This window comes from Haliotis rubra, unplaced genomic scaffold (genome assembly GCF_003918875.1).
Source record: "Haliotis rubra isolate DU_JTF1 unplaced genomic scaffold, ASM391887v1 Scf380, whole genome shotgun sequence".
Classification (NCBI taxonomy): Eukaryota; Metazoa; Mollusca; class Gastropoda; order Lepetellida; family Haliotidae; genus Haliotis; species Haliotis rubra.
Window position 1 is genome coordinate 248904 of NW_025767058.1, and position 16511 is coordinate 265414.

The 16511-nt window shown below is 40.7% G+C and overlaps 1 protein-coding gene across 1 annotated transcript in view; it reads right to left on the reverse strand.

Annotated features, from left to right (window-relative positions):
- LOC124286345 (kinetochore-associated protein 1-like) overlaps positions 1 to 16511 on the reverse strand; it is an 82516-nt gene that overhangs the window by 21538 nt on the left and 44467 nt on the right. Inside the window, exons 35-47 of the mRNA XM_046722706.1 lie at positions 15720 to 15821; positions 15036 to 15217; positions 13959 to 14056; positions 10979 to 11564; positions 9631 to 9821; positions 7396 to 7494; positions 6767 to 6895; positions 4618 to 4734; positions 4192 to 4301; positions 3392 to 3584; positions 2276 to 2353; positions 691 to 786; positions 134 to 224 (exon numbers count right to left, since the gene is read on the reverse strand). Of these exons, the coding sequence (XP_046578662.1) occupies positions 134 to 224; positions 691 to 786; positions 2276 to 2353; positions 3392 to 3584; positions 4192 to 4301; positions 4618 to 4734; positions 6767 to 6895; positions 7396 to 7494; positions 9631 to 9821; positions 10979 to 11564; positions 13959 to 14056; positions 15036 to 15217; positions 15720 to 15821 (2072 nt within the window). The remainder of the gene's footprint in view (positions 1 to 133; positions 225 to 690; positions 787 to 2275; positions 2354 to 3391; positions 3585 to 4191; positions 4302 to 4617; positions 4735 to 6766; positions 6896 to 7395; positions 7495 to 9630; positions 9822 to 10978; positions 11565 to 13958; positions 14057 to 15035; positions 15218 to 15719; positions 15822 to 16511) is intronic.

Here is a 16511-nt window from a genome sequence, read left to right on the forward strand (position 1 = left end):
TATGTGGAAGAAGATTATGAGATGAGATTAGTGTTCGCATTATTTTAACGAAAGTACCTTGCAATTGGAACATGCAATTGTTTTCTTATTATTACAAGATGTACATATTTTGAGACAGAATTTCCAAACTTACTGATAATCTTCCAGGGATCACCAAACATGAGTGGGTGGAAGGGGACACATTTTTTGCTGGCGGCTGGGAGTGTGTCCAGAACACCAGACAACTGAGAAAAAACGGATGGGGAAAATACTGGAGGGGATTACAGATGGAGGAAAAACAGTTATATGTTACTAGTCTTACTACTATTGAAAACAGTAGACTAGTAATTCCAAACTTACCATTGTTTTACCCCCATCTATCAAAATCTGATGGGATAAAACAATGGTAAGTTTACAAGTTCACCAGTCCACTATTGAAATTGAATGAGTCAAATAGAGGTAAACTTACAAGTTACTAGTCTACTGATGAATACAGATCAGAATCAAGTTATCGGTCTAATTTGGATTACAGATGGTAGTCAAATAGTGGTAACTATACAAGTTACAGGTCTACTAATGAACACAAATGTGAGTCAAAGTTAAATTTACAAGTCACTCGTCAAGTAATACAGATTGGTTTTAAAACCATTTCCTACTTTAGTCAGTTGTGATGAATTCAGACTGGGAGCAACAATGGCTTCCTCTGCCTACCTCCTCTCTCTCCCCTTCTCCATGGTACTGCTGCTCATATTCTGAAGGTGGATATTTCCTGTTGTACACACTGATATACTCAAGCAGTTTCAGACCCTGAAGAAAATAGTCATAATATCGTATCATGTAAAGATGAGTAATAACAGAAGTGAAAATAAATCATGACAAGTGTTTGCCACTGATATAGCAATATCCCCCGCCACTCAAGAATGGAATCTTTATAACATATTTACTACTTTTTATTTTTTGGTCACATACAAGATGCCTGAAATGACTGGTGTCTGGGTAATCACCCAATGTAGGCTGTTGACATAATTGAAGACATTGGGTGCAATGTCGAATTACATAATTTAGTGGGCTGTTGACATAATTCAAGTCACCCAAACATTGGGTGCAATGTTTTATGAAGATGTCACGATTTCGCGTGATTTACATAACTTTGAAAAGTGGTCAAAGTGTCGTGGTGACCTTGAAGATAAGGTCAAGGTCACCCAAATCATCTGGTGTCTGCGTAATCCCCCAATGTATGCTGTCACCAAATTTGAAGAAATCGAGTACAACAGTTCATGAAATATCGCGTTAACAAGAATCGGGACGTACATATTGACACCGCTGAGTACATAGTCCCCAGTTCCGCGTTGCGGTGGGGGACAATAAGGTCACATTTGTCCATTTCCAAATTGGTAAAACTATGCATATTGAAACAATATATGTTAAATCCTTTGATTTGAAGATTCTGTGAAAATGAATTAGAAAGTGAATGAGAATTAAACAATGTCCATTTCAACACTTACAGTTTTTGAACTAAATAAAGAACACAAGCTCATTGCCAGCCATAACAATTAACATTTCAAGTTGGCTAAAAGGGCACCTGTCTTAGTCCGTCCTTCATATGATCAGTTAATTTCAGCCTTGAGTATATTGGTGCACTCCAGTGAGGTGTGGCATGGCATGGTGTGGCTGGGCATTGCGTGTGTGCAAGGTGTGATGAGTGAGTGCACGTATGTGGGGCATGGTGGGTGAGCTGGCTAACGCCCCAGGCTAAATCCAGCGAGCTTGAGGTGCCGGGATCGAGCCCATCTGTGACCTGGTGTAAAAACCTTGGAGTCATATTTGTGTGCAGACTCTTTCAGTGTTGTCACAACCCCTAGTATACAGTACACAACCCTGTGCACAACCCACGAATCCGTTGGTAAATGACCAGATGGTGGCCACATGAATACGTGCAAACACCTAGTTGCCGGTACAGCTACGTGCAGTAAACTTGGACAAAGTACTGTAACTATGTGTCCCAGTCCACCCAGCTGTGAATGGGTACCTTGTAAGGATGAGTCAGCAGCAATAACTCGTGCGCCTAGTTGCTGCACAAGTTGTATGCTCCCCGGGGAGTTGAGATTGATAATACGATGTGCCGTTGAGATTGACATCCATCGCCTTGAGCATGTACTAGTTACGTGGATATGTGCGCTATATAAATATCCTATAATAAGCATGTATGTGGAGGCCAAGGTACAGGATTTGGAACCTCATGTCTCCTATGATAGCTCTGGTTTCCACGATAGATATAACAATGAAACAAACTCACCTTAATGGCTTGTTGACTGTCATATTGCTGTAACTCCTCCAACAAGAACTTGATGGTCTCATAGTCATAGGGGTTACACTAGAAAACACAACACACAAGGATAGGACTGGAGCAGCACATTCAATACTTCTGAAGCATTCATAGACATTGTAGGTGTCCTATGTTAACACATGTGATTGTCAGATATATGATATATACAGTGTTTAAAACTCCCAAAATTCCAATCCAAACAGCTGGACTGGTAACTTTTAAAAATTACCAGTCTGGATACAAACTTTCCTGTCCTGGTTTTCAACACTGAAAACAAAAATCAGGTTTCTGAATACTTTACTGTTTGCAAGCATCGCAATGAACAACATAGCACTAACAGGCAATGCACCGAGTTTAGGTAAACTGAAAGTATGTGTTGTGATTGGTTTTTGTAAAATGAACTGTCCAATCGTAAATAGTTTAACATAATGATCATAATACCGTAAACACCTCAAACTAACGACACGAGAACCTGTCTGATATTATGAAATATTTACTGTTAGGGGTAAAAACATCTACCAGACCACCGGACAGGCTACTTTTGAAATTTGACCGTTCGAGATGAAATTAGACTGTTCCGGACGGTCGGGCAGGCGGGAATTTTAAACGCTGATATATATCACCAAATTCAAATTCCTTTTGAAGGCATACACATGAAGCAACATATGTTTGTTTGTAGCTACGTTTACCAATATCCGACCTATGAGACAGCATCATCTGATTAACGGAGTCTGGACCAGACAATCCTATGACTGACATTGTGGGCAACTATTAATGCCAACAGGGTGTGATGACTTGCAGTTAACCAAATCAGCAAGCCTGACCACTGGACCCATTTGTTTGCCTCCAAAAACTAGCATGTTTAGCTGGGAACCTATTCTCAACTAGAGTCTCAGCAGTGTCATTGAAATAGGGATGAGTGATTTAGGATCAATTGTACCATTCAGACAAACCAATATTTGTGTACCAAAGAGACACAGAGTAAAATTGTCATGCCTTAGGCGATTGAGTTCAAACTAAGATATATTGACAGCTCAGCACCCAGTTTTTCTTTTTCTTTCAGTCAGAATCTGGAAAAGTACCCACTTGTTTCAATAATTTATTCAGCTCCATCTCCAATTTGTCAGATTCTGGCAGCACTCTGATGGCTACTCTGGCTTTGGCAGTGCGAGATCGGCGCTGGGCTAGATTGCATGCCCCTTCCCATAGCGGCATCTCCAGTGACAACACGTGCTGGATGTAGGTCATCAGACCCTCTTTAACATCCAGGTCAAAATCTCTGTAACCATGGTAACAGATTTTCAACTTGGTAAATTTCAGCCTGTCAAATCTTGTTGGTTAGTCTTGGTGATTTGTTGTAGACAATTTATTAAAGATACATTTTATTGGTGTCTATATGGTTCCTTTGGTTAGTGACTTTGGTTTAATGCAGGTTGCAACAGAGTGTGAGTGAGTGAGTTTACGCTGCACTCAGCAATATTCCAGCTATATGACATGTGTCAACCAAGTCAGCGAGACTGACCACCCGATCCCGTTAGTTGCCTCTTATGACAAGCATGGGTTACTGAAATCAATATTCTAACCCAGACCTTGAAGGGTTAGCTTGCTACAGTATGTCAGTTATATCATGGCTTAATGAGGGAGAGAACCTCAAAATGATGCAGGTGAATTATTACTTTGGTGAAATCTTCCAGCCCAGACTGGTGCTGTCAAACCTAGAAGGATCTTGTCATCAAATGATCTGAGTACAAAAACATTGGACAATGATTACTTTATCCAGAGGGAAGCTGACAGTAAGGCTGTTATGACTCCAAATGTTTGCATTGACAGTTTCACAAACAGATATTGGGAATTTGTACAAATATATATGAAAAGATGCCACCCACTTGCAGTAATCTGTGATAATGCTGACATCAGCAGCATCATTCAAGGCAATGGCTTTCAGAATTTTTAATCTCTCCTTTGTAGTTCCTTGGAATGCAGGTTTAAAATCAATCTGTAATAAACAGTAACATACCTCAATAAAGGGCCTTACCAGAAAGGATATGTTTTAAGATTCACGTTCTAGTATCACTTCTCATGACAAAATATGCTTGTCAGATGATCCTCTAAAAACATCCCTGAAACTTATCCATGCATGACAAACTTACAACTTTATCTAATTTTAACATTTGATTGTAATTGGTAAACATTGTTAAAAAAGTTACAACTATCTTGGTATTGTGATACAGAAACAGCAGATACATTTGAGCTTTCATGTTGGGATTGAAAGACTGACTGACTGTTTCAGTGCCAGACAATATGACCTTTACCTTGATCTTACTGAGGCGATGACCCCATGTGGCTCTGGTCAACATGGTTTCGGCCATGTCTGTCACCTTGACATCCTGTAGCAGACAACCCATTGCTCGTCCCACTGATGCCAGAGCCTGCACAGAAGGTGGTCACAACATTGATACATGGATAGGGGATCCACATAGTATTTTGGGCTATCTCCTTAAAACACAATCTCTGTTCTCACTACTTCTAGACAAAGATCTGAGGACATCCCATTGAGAGTCACATCAGAATGACTTCCTCCAGTCATTAGCATTGCATTTCAGATCAGGAAAGAGGCAGTCAAAAGGGTACATTGTTCAATCTCGAAAATGTTAACATGGGGTAATCTGAATTTCTCATGCTGTGAGTGGGGAGACGGACTACACAACTTCTTCTCTTGACGACTGTAGCTTTACTGCCAAGACATGTGGTTAAAGGCGACATCACCGTATGGTATCAGGGGAGGCAACTCTAGGTTCCTTACTTTAGCCTGTGATATGACAGTTACAGGCTGTACGACTGACCCAGGGAAAATCATTGTCCGTCGCTTGTTTCAATGGAGCAAATATTTATAATCCAGAAGAGCCCTTCCATACCCTGCTACAATATCGGCCATCTATTAGACATTTCAGATTTCTTTTGCTCAATTTTCAACTTCTACAGAAATATTTCCCAAAGTCTTGTATGGAAGTCTTCAGTTTTATAAACCAGTGCCATAAACCTAGAGAAAACTGCTTTCTGATTGGCGAAAGTCAATGTTTTGTTAGTCATTTCAATGGCAGATCAAAGTTTGTGAAAAACTGATCTGACATGAACTGTAATGGGATGTCCTGAGATTCTGGTTTGCCAGGAGTGTGCTATAAGATCAGATGTTTGCATGGCATGTTATTATTCACATTGAGTGTTTACTTTTCTACAGGTATTCTGTACATTTCACTCTCTTGGGTCCAATGAGTAGACATTCACATGTAAATTAATACAGTGGAAACCTAATGAGTAAAATTTCAAGGAACTCGCCAAAATTGATTACTTATCCGGTATTTTACTTATCCAGACTTATCAAAACCTGCAAATGATTTCAGCTTTTATTACTTGCCACGTGAACGTAATAGCGTCCTGCTTCAAGTCATTCATCATGTAAATTGGATAAACACACTCACATTGCTACTTGGTCTACTAACTGATACTTGCAAGCTACATAAAACAATGAACAACTTATCAGGGCTGGCCTCTTGTTGACAGTGTATTGTCAACTGCATGACGCCAGTGAGCTGTAAGTAGGATGTCGGATTATGTGGTGATCGCTAGTTTAGTTATCCGGTCTCTTTTGTTAAGTATTTTACTTCCGGGGACCGTGAGAAGACATTTAGTTAAGCGGTATTGTTTACTTATGCGAGTTTAGTTAACCGGACTCTAATTATGATAACTAATGCAGAAATTTCCCGGGACCAAAGAATAATGGTTACTTATCCGGTCTCTAGTTAAGCGGTCTTTACTTAGGCGGTTTCCACTGTATAAGTATATGTTTGTGTGATGTCCCAGTGAGTCACATGTCGCATAACAGTGAGGGAGTGAGTTTAGTTTTACGCCGCACTCAGCAATATTCCAGCTATATGGCGGTCGTCTGTAAATAATCGAGTCTGGACCACGCAATCCAGTGATCAACAGCATGAGCATCGATCTACGCAATTGGGATAAGATGACATGTCAACTGAGTCAGCGCATCTGACCACCCGATCCCGTTAGTCGCTTCTTACGACAAGCATGGCTTACTGAAGATCAATTCTAACCTGGATCTTCACAGGTCGTCGCATAACAGTGATACAAGACTAAGTAATGATATATGACAACCCAGATGTTGCACAAAGGGGCATTATGTACATAGTAGTGGTCACAATGTAAATATGATGCCTGATATGACTGCCCAAATGCTGACCATCAAGTTTTTTTCAGAAAACCTCACAGCAACTTTGGTATCACAGTTTCAGCAAGGAAAGACAACTCATCATTTAAAATCTTGACTGAGGACAAAACTACACATGATTTATCATACTGAAAAGAATTTTTCAAACTGAGTGTGTGAAATGACACCCAAATGAATACCAGTGTTTTAATGGCGTTACAGAGGCAGGTGATACTGACCATGAGTTTCTTGTAGTTGTGACCGGAGCTGGACACTAACTTCTTGAGTGTCTCCATCATCACTTTGTGAGGCTGACTGATGATGTAGGACAGACCAAGGTTCTGGTCCACCTTGCGAGCATTGAAGATCTGGGAAAAACAAAGTGAGTGAGTGAGTGAGAGTGATTGATTGAGTTAGATTGACTGATTGATTGAGTTTTGTCTAATCCTGCATTCTACCCGAAATTCATCAGCTTGATGTAAACCAACGACTGACTGAGTGAGTATGGTTTTACGCCGTTTTTAGCAATATTCCAGCAATATCACGGCGGGTAACACCTGAAATGGGCTTCACAAATTGTACCCATGTGAAGAATCGAACCCGGGCCTTCGACGTGACGAGCGAACGCTTTAACCACTAGGCTACCCCACCGCCCCGTAAACCAACGAACACGAGAATGGTACTGACAAATCTGGAAACAAAATCATGGGGAATTTCGGAGTTGAACCTATGTTCATTGGTTTCAGGCACACCTAAGGGACATGGTGAAAAGTTAAATGAACTTTATCCCGACAAATCTAATTGCTACTTTGATAGATATATTTACCAGTTAACTTCAAACTATCCAGAACAAACACACAATACCAACCTTTGTGAGAATACCAAACGCAAGTTCCTGCATCAGAGGGCCAACTTTTTCTTTCGCTGTGGTCAAGTGACTATCAACTTGAGTCAGCTCAGCTGTTGTCTGTTTCACAGGAGAGAAATTGTGAGAGAGTGAGAGTGATAACAGAATCCATATAGGAAAGAACATGATAAAATAACTCCCACCTCATTGGCTTTATTTAGATCAAATTGATAAACAGAACAATGAAATATCTGTTGTCCAAAGGCAGTGCAGCTTTCAACAGGCACCAAGTTGAGTTGGAGCTGAAGCTTGTACTCAGTGAACAAATCAATCAGTTGAATCCAACTGAACTAGAGTCCATCTTCTGCCACTCACTAGGCCTGTAATGATGCATCGAACTATTGATGGATTGCAATTGTTGAGTCTCCGATAGCAAGTAATCGATGGTAGAAACGAAAAACTATTGATGCATCGATAGTATGTGTGACTACCGCTAGTTTAGTAATTCTGTTGATAAATGTGCATCGCAAAATGCAGGAAGTACCAGATTCGTTCACTTTGATTTAGAGTTATCCACATCTGTTACCTCTTAAACAAACATGATCTAGGTTTCAAGTTTCTTGTCAGTTTTTAAAAGAGACTGAAACTACTTCAGCTTGTTTTTATTTCATATAAACTGTACATTCAAATGGGAAATGACTTAAAATGAGACAATTCAAGGAGAAAAAACCTATTGCAATAGTATTGCAATAGTTGGTCGCAATAGACTATCCCTATCGCAATAGTAGGTTGCAATAGACTATTACAATAGTTTGTTTCCCCCTCAATAGTCACCCCTACCCAGTGTGTGAAATAACCACTGACCCACTAGCCACTGGCCACTAAAAATTCAATTGGGCCAGTATATCTCATCAGTTACTGGCCCAGCTGGCTAGTGAGTGAGTGAGTGAGTGAGTGAGTTGAGCTTTACGCCACACTCAGCAATATTCCAGCTATATGGCGGCGGTCTGTAAATAATCGAGTCTGGACCAGACAACCCAGTGATCAACAGCATGACAACTGGCTAGTGAATTTTCATGGTTTCATTTTGAAAATATATCACTCTCTCCGACTTGTTAAGTTATAATACACTTTTTAAATCATGCTAGATTATGGCCTAATAAAAATGTTCATCACATTGGCAGCTTAATGATGAAACCTGTGTCTACATTCAAATTTCGGGCTAGGGAATTATTTTGTGGGCTGGTAACTTTCAGGCATATCTTGCCCAACTGGCTAACAAAATTTGGAAACTATTTCGCACACTGCCCCTACCACTCATTAATAGTATCAGTGTAACACCTTGACATGTGATTTGTCATGTTAAAGAAATGAACAGGAAAACTGAAGGATCTCCACAATGAAATTGATTAATTTCATAAACACTGGTTTACACATATTTTCTTATTTTATACTTCCTGATACAGTCCTTCACGATAATCCAGTAATGTTCCTCCATATCTAATCCCCAGATGAATCATGTATACAAGAAAGCGTTACAAGGATGGCAGGGGTTTGGGCCAGCGTTATTTCCAGATTAACAAGTGCTTGCCACTAACATGGCAATGTCCCCCACCGCTAAAGAAGAGTATAACATATTTACTAGTTTTAATCTTTCGGTCACATAGAAGATAACCTTCTGTGTGATGTACTTTTTAGTCATGGTCAGAATCTTCTCTTAACTCTGAAGATATTTCAGGAATATAGTAGGTTTGAATGTATAGATCCAGATGCACACATCCACTGTCAGTATCTGTGTGTATTAGGGCTGGGATGGGTCCACAGTTTCAACCCGGGTACCCCACCCTACCCTGATACCAGTTATGTTAATTCCTGACATCAAATGTGAAGACATTGGGTACAACAGTGCATGAAATATCGCGTTAACAAGAGTTTGAAAAGTGGTCAAAGTGTCATGGTGAGCTTGAAAATAAGGTCAAGGTCACCAAAATTGACTGGTGTCTGCGTAATCCCCCAATGTAGGCTGTCACCAAGTTTGAAGACATAGGATACAACAGTGGATGAGATATCGCTTTAACAAGAATCGGGACGTACATATGTACGTGCGCTGCTGAACATGTAGTGCCCCGTTCTGCATTGTGGCTGGGGACAACTAAAAGTTGGCCTTGCAGTACCTCCCTCAGAAGACTTTTTTAAGACTGGCAAGATCTTCTACTTGGCCCTATATTTGCCATTTGGTTAGATGTTGGTACCCACCTGTTTGTGTTCGAATCCCATGTCGAACTGTGTGACATGTTGGGTGAGGGAGGACATGGTGTGGCTGGCAAATCGGTGAGCCAGTTCCAGATGGGAGTTTTCCCTCAAGTGGAGCAGGAGAGGAAGGAGGGGCTCCGACATGCTCTGCACCACTGTCGGCGACAACTTCGTCACTACAGCATCCCTGTTCCCTGACATTGTAAATAAGGGGAGTAACAGAAATTAGTTCATGTGTTTTAAGCTGATTTTGACAATTGCTGAGGTATATCACAGGACAATGTTTCACAAAGTATGAACTCCTATAATTTAACAGTACCTTGGATTTTATTTTTGAAAGAAGTTTTTCTTACATGTAAGGAATCAAATTTGTTCACAGGTATTCGAAACATTCTTGCAGTTTCTATTTCATACACAATGACATGCAACCAGTCAAATCACTGACCAACAGCTCTCCACCATACTTAGTACAACAAGGTACTAAGGAGTGAGTGAGTGAGTGATTGCTTGATTGCTGGATGGATTTAGTTTTATGCCGCTTTTAGCAATATTCCAGCAATATCACGGCTGGGGACACCAGAAATGGGCTTCACACATTGTACCCATGTGGGGAATCGAACCTGGGTCTTCAGCATGACGAGCGAACCCTTTACCAACTAGGCTACCCCACCGCCCCAGGTACTACGGACCATTCTGACCAGGGACCCTCACACTTAATTGAATACATAATGGTACTCTAGGATTTGAAATACCTTGATCAAGACTGTCATTGTCACTGTTCAAATAACCACATAACACCAGGACACATTTTGAAATCAGATTTTTTAAACAAAAAACATTTTTAACGCCTTGTGCTACATTCTGTTTCCTGGAAACTGGGATAAATATAAATCCGGGCCTAGATTTTCGAAGCTCTCTTAGAGCTAAGATAGTCATAAGTAAATGTTAATGTATGGCACTTACGACTATCTTAGCGCTAAGAGAACTTCGAAAATCTTGGTACTGGAGAACAAAATTTGACAAACACATGAAAATTGATGGCCACATGAACAAACTTATAGCCAGGGATTCACAAACCTTGAGTATTTAGAAGATAAAAAGGATGCAATCTAATCTGCTGAAAACTGCAACTGCAAATCTTGCACAGAGATGAATTAAAATCTATTATCTTGTAAGCACTAAAGTGAATTTTAAAAGCACACATATAAACAATTTTTCCAGCATCAGCATTTATTAACTTTTCCAGAGACACCCATATTTCCTGTATTAAAACTCTTGCACGACTGGGGTTTACCTGTAGCAAGGGATGGGACAGCTAACGACTCCTTAAACCAACCACCATGGTGTTTACCTGTAGCGAGGGACGGGACAGCCAGCAGGTAGTTGACGGTGAGCGGCAGCACCTTACTGGAGGTCATGACTAACGACTCCTTAAACCAACCACCGTGGTGTTTACCTGTAGTGAGGGACGGGACTGCCAGCAGGTAGTTGACAGTGAGCGGCAGCACCTTACTGGAAGTCATGACTAACGACTCCTTAAACCAACCACCATGGTGTTTACCTGTAGCGAGGGACGGGACAGCCAGCAGGTAGTTGACAGTGAGCGGCAGCACCTTACTGGAGGTCATCACTAACGACTCCTTAAACCAGCCACCCTGGTGTTTACCTGTAGCGAGGGATGGGACAGCCAGCAGGTAGTTGACAGTGAGCGGCAGCACCTTACTGGAGGTCATGACTAACGACTCCTTAAACCAACCACCCTGGTGTTTACCTGTAGCGAGGGATGGGACAGCCAGCAGGTAGTTGACAGTGAGCGGCAGCACCTTACTGGAGGTCATCACTAACGACTCCTCCTTGAACATGGGGGTCAGGTTCCATTCTGCATGCATCTCACTGGCCATTACCTGTTGTTCCACCGACATGCTGTTGTTGGGGCTCTGTAATACACAGTGTGCACATAATTTCAGATTCAGGCTGCAAATATACTGAACACAAAAGCTTGGGGATCATGAATACCCTCCTTGATATTTTTATGAAATGGTGTGCTCAGTCTTCACTGAAAATGATATCTCCAAAAATATTCCTTATCTCTCTTTTTTGGTCAAGTATACATCAAAACACTGCTACAGTAGAACATGGATATAGCGAACACGGATATAGCGTACAAACGGATATAGCGAACAAATGTAAAAGTCCCGTCAATAGTCCTTTATAATATCATTAAAATTATACGCGAATAACGAACTCGTGAGTAGCGAATTAACGGCTATAGCGAACTGATTTACTACCCCCAAGACCCAATTAACGACGTGATTAGCGAACTAACTCAGTGTCAGCTCAGCCACTTAGCAGTATACATCAACCTTGTTGGCGGCGAATCAACATTGTTTTATGGTCATTAATTAATTAACAAAACAAACATGTCGTGTTTAAAAGCTTGACTGGTATACAGGTCTTCGTTCACTCTCGTCACTATGGCAGGCAAACGTAAAGCTATCACTTTTGACACCAAGCTTCAGATAATTCAGGCTGTAGATTCAGGTGTCAAATGTGAATAACGAACAACGGATATAGCGAACTAAATTTCTTGGTCCCTTGGAGTTTGTTATATCCGTGTTCTACTGTATATATTTTTTCATTAAAATTACTGATGCTATAGGTATCGTAATAATCTAAAACATTGCTGCATTTTACAATAGTTTTCTCTGCTAGTTTCAACTTAAAACTTCACATTGATATAAATTTTATTCAATTCACAAACTGTTTCACAGTCAATGAACAAAATAGATAGTAGACCAAAGATAAGTCTTAAGAGTCCAATCTTCTCAGAATCTCCACTGCTATTCTGTCTTAGTGTCTATTCTTCTCAGAATCTCCACTGCTATTCCATGTCTTAGTGTCTATTCTTCTCAGATTCCCCACTGCTATTCCATGTCTTAGTGTCTATTCTTCTCAGAATCCCCACTGCTATTCCATGTCTTAGTGTCTATTCTTCTCAGATTCCCCACTGCTATTCCATGTCTTAGTGTCTATTCTTCTCAGATTCCCCACTGCTATTCCATGTCTTAGTGTCTATTCTTCTCAGAATCCCCACTGCTATTCCATGTCTTAGTGTCTATTCTTCTCAGAATCCCCACTGCTATTCCATGTCTTAGTGTCTATTCTTCTCAGATTCCCCACTGCTATTCCATGTCTTAGTGTCTATTCTTCTCAGATTCCCCACTGCTATTCCATGTCTTAGTGTCTATTCTTCTCAGAATCCCCACTGCTATTCCATGTCTTAGTGTCTATTCTTCTCATATTCCCCACTGCTATTCTGTCTTAGTGTCTATTCTTCTCAGATTCCCCACTGCTATTCTGTCTTAGTGTCTATTCTTCTCAGATTCCCCACTGCTATTCCATGTCTTAGTGTCTATTCTTCTCTCAGAATCCCACTGCTATTCCATGTCTTAGTGTCTATTCTTCTCAGAATCCCCACTGCTATTCCATGTCTTAGTGTCTATTCTTCTCAGATTCCCCACTACTATTCCATGTCTTAGTGTCTATTCTTCTCAGATTCCCCACTGCTATTCCATGTCTTAGTGTCTATTCTTCTCAGAATCCCACTGCTATTCCATGTCTTAGTGCCTATTCTTCTCAGAATCTCCACTGCAGAAATGTCTTAGTGTCTATTCTTCTCAGATTCCCCACTGCTATTCCATGTCTTAGTGTCTATTCTTCTCAGATTCCCCACTGCTATTCCATGTCTTAGTGTCTATTCTTCTCAGAATCCCCACTGCTATTCCATGTCTTAGTGTCTATTCTTCTCATAGTCCCCACTGCTATTCTGTCTTAGTGTCTATTCTTCTCCTGTACTGACAGAAATGCCCACTGCTATTCTGTCTTAGTGTCTATTCTTCTCAGATTCCCCACTGCTATTCCATGTCTTAGTGCCTATTCTTCTCATGATTCCCCACTGCTATTCTGTCTTAGTGCCTATTCTTCTCAGATTCCCCACTGCTATTCCATGTCTTAGTGCCTATTCTTCTCAGAATCCCCTCTGCAGAAATGCACAGTGACCTACCTGTACTGACAGAAATGCACAGTGACCTACCTGTACTGACTGAAATGCAGTGACCTACCTGTACTGACAGAAATGCACAGTGACCTACCTGTACTGACTGAAATGCACAGTGACCTACCTGTACTGACAGAAATGCACAGTGACCTACCTGTACTGACAGAAATGCACAGTGACCTACCTGTACTGACTGAAATGCACAGTGACCTACCTGTACTGACAGAAATGCACAGTGACCTACCTGTACTGACTGAAATGCACAGTGACCTACCTGTACTGACTGAGAATAGTCTCCGACTTCACACTGTCTGCTGACATCCAGACACAGGGACAGGGCTCGATACAGGTCCAGACACGCACTCATACGTTCTGAAACCATCACAACCACCGTGGCATTACACTACTACATGTGCACAGGAAAATATATCCATCTTCAGACTGCATGAACCAATTTTCTCTCTACATATTATTATTTTATAACAATCCATTGAAAATATTTTTCTAATAGACAAGGAGGTTTCTGAAACAAGCATGACTCAGTGAAACAAGAGTCATCAGATGATGACAAATCCCCCCGGCCTCCACAAATTTGAAAGACAAATCATCTGACAGTTACTTCAAGTCCAACTTCATTTTCATTGGACTAAGTAGAAATTGTTTCCATGGAAATCAAGAAAAATATAAATGCCAAAAATCTGCAAATAGCAAATGGCACCACTTTAAGATCGGTTTGATATACCTGCTAAGTCTTGTAGAAAGATATTGAATGTTTTTTGAGTTGTGATCCGGAAATGAAGCCCGCCCCTCCCTTTTGAGATTAAGTCCAAAACATTTCCATGGAAACCAAGAATAATTAAAAATGACAAAAATTCTGTTAATAGCAAAAGGCACCACTTTAGGTTCTGTTTGATATATCTACCAATTTTTGTTGAAAAATATGGAACAGTTTTTGAATTATGTTCCAGAAACAAAATGATTACAGATGGACAGACGAGGAGCCGACTATATCCCCCCACATTACCTGCCAGGGGATAACAAATGTACAATAGGATTAACACAGTCTACACTAGTGGGTTACATGACAGCCTGTCAAGGAGATCACAACCATGTAACCATGATTATAGGGTTCTTGGGAGTTATTTTACCATCAAACACTGTTGGGTCCTATGCTGAAACAAGCATGGGGTACTAGGGACCTATTCTATCATGAATCCCCATTGGGTGTGAGACAAGTGTGGGGTACTGGGGACCTATTCTATCTTGAATCCCCATTGGGTGTGAGACAAGTGTGGGGTACTGGGGACCTATTTTATCCCTGAATCCCCACTAGGTGGTTGAGACAGCTGACCTGGACTGCACATGGTGAGAGCGAGACTGGCCAGTTCGACAGCAGTGTAGGACAGATCCCGCAGCTTGCTGCTGCCCTCCAATGTATCATCCTCCTTCTTCTGGCATAGCTGCAGGAAGGACAGCGCCACCTTGTACAGGGTCTCAGCTGTGGAGCAGGACGGGTCACTTTCCAGCAGTTTACTACAAAATACCAGAAGTTAACACCTGGGTGAAAAGGATAGTTATTAATATAGAGGATTACCAAGCTTATGCATGACCTCAGAGATTCTTTTGCAGCTAAGAATCATGCATATATTTTCAGAATAACTGAATAGGTTAATGTTTGATTGAAAAGACTGCATTATAACATCATGGATTGTAGGTGATTTCGATGTCTCAATGACTGCTCAAAATCAGCAATTCTTGAAAGCACATTACAATTCTTAACACCCTTAACATTTCCTTGTGAGTGAATGCTGCTTTACAGAAAGCAATGTTTACTGATTATGATACATGGTAACCATCTTGACAGCTCTTCCCTGATGACAAACTGGCCATGGAGAGCAGCACTCCACAAGGTGTCTCCAGTCATGACGATTACAAGAAATGATCAAGTGTAGGAGTAAACACCAACATAATAATTGTTTTATGGAATAAGGCCATAAACACTTTCTCTCCCCCAGACTGTGGCTACTCATCTCACCTGCAGTGTTTGACTGCCGTCTCCATGTCACCTGTACCGGAAGCCTTGATTGCAAGCTGACCATGGAGATGGACCAGTGAAATATCCAGCAAACTGGCCAGTCTGTGAACAACACACATAACTCATTTCTGACTGCTGCATTAAGTGTCAAGTAAAACCCTTGTGATGAACACTGATACTGATTGGTATTTTGCCATCTCTTCTCACTCTTCAAAGTTTACATTAATATATCATTGTGTATGCATAATAAAGTTGTTACGATATTCCTAGTCATATACTTCAGTGATAAGATAGTGTCTTGCTAAATGATGTTAACTAGAAAAGTGATCACGCAGTGGTGGCAGCCACACCAATTGAAATTCAGGGATAAACAACCACTTCAAGTTAGCTGGAGGTCTGGTGGGCTACATGTATTGCACACGCTTTGAAACAAATTTTGGAATGGATTTCAGAAATGACATCAGAATGCATCATACAAGGCTGAGAATTTTCATGACAGGGCTCCAGATAATTTTTCAAAATCAGGAATACGTACTCCATATTTTTTCAAAACAGGAGTACTGGAAAACCTAAAGAGTACTGAATGGAATTTTATGGAGTATCAGTAATGTTGTGTTTCATTTCATACATGCACCACAACACTGCGACTCTTGTTTAAACAGGTCAATAAACAATTTAACAATAATTTTTCAGATAAATACGTCTGTAAATGATTCTAAGACCGTACACCATTGCTGTGGTGCGTATCTACTACGCTTTCTAAATTATTTCCTACCGTATCGTGCATATTTT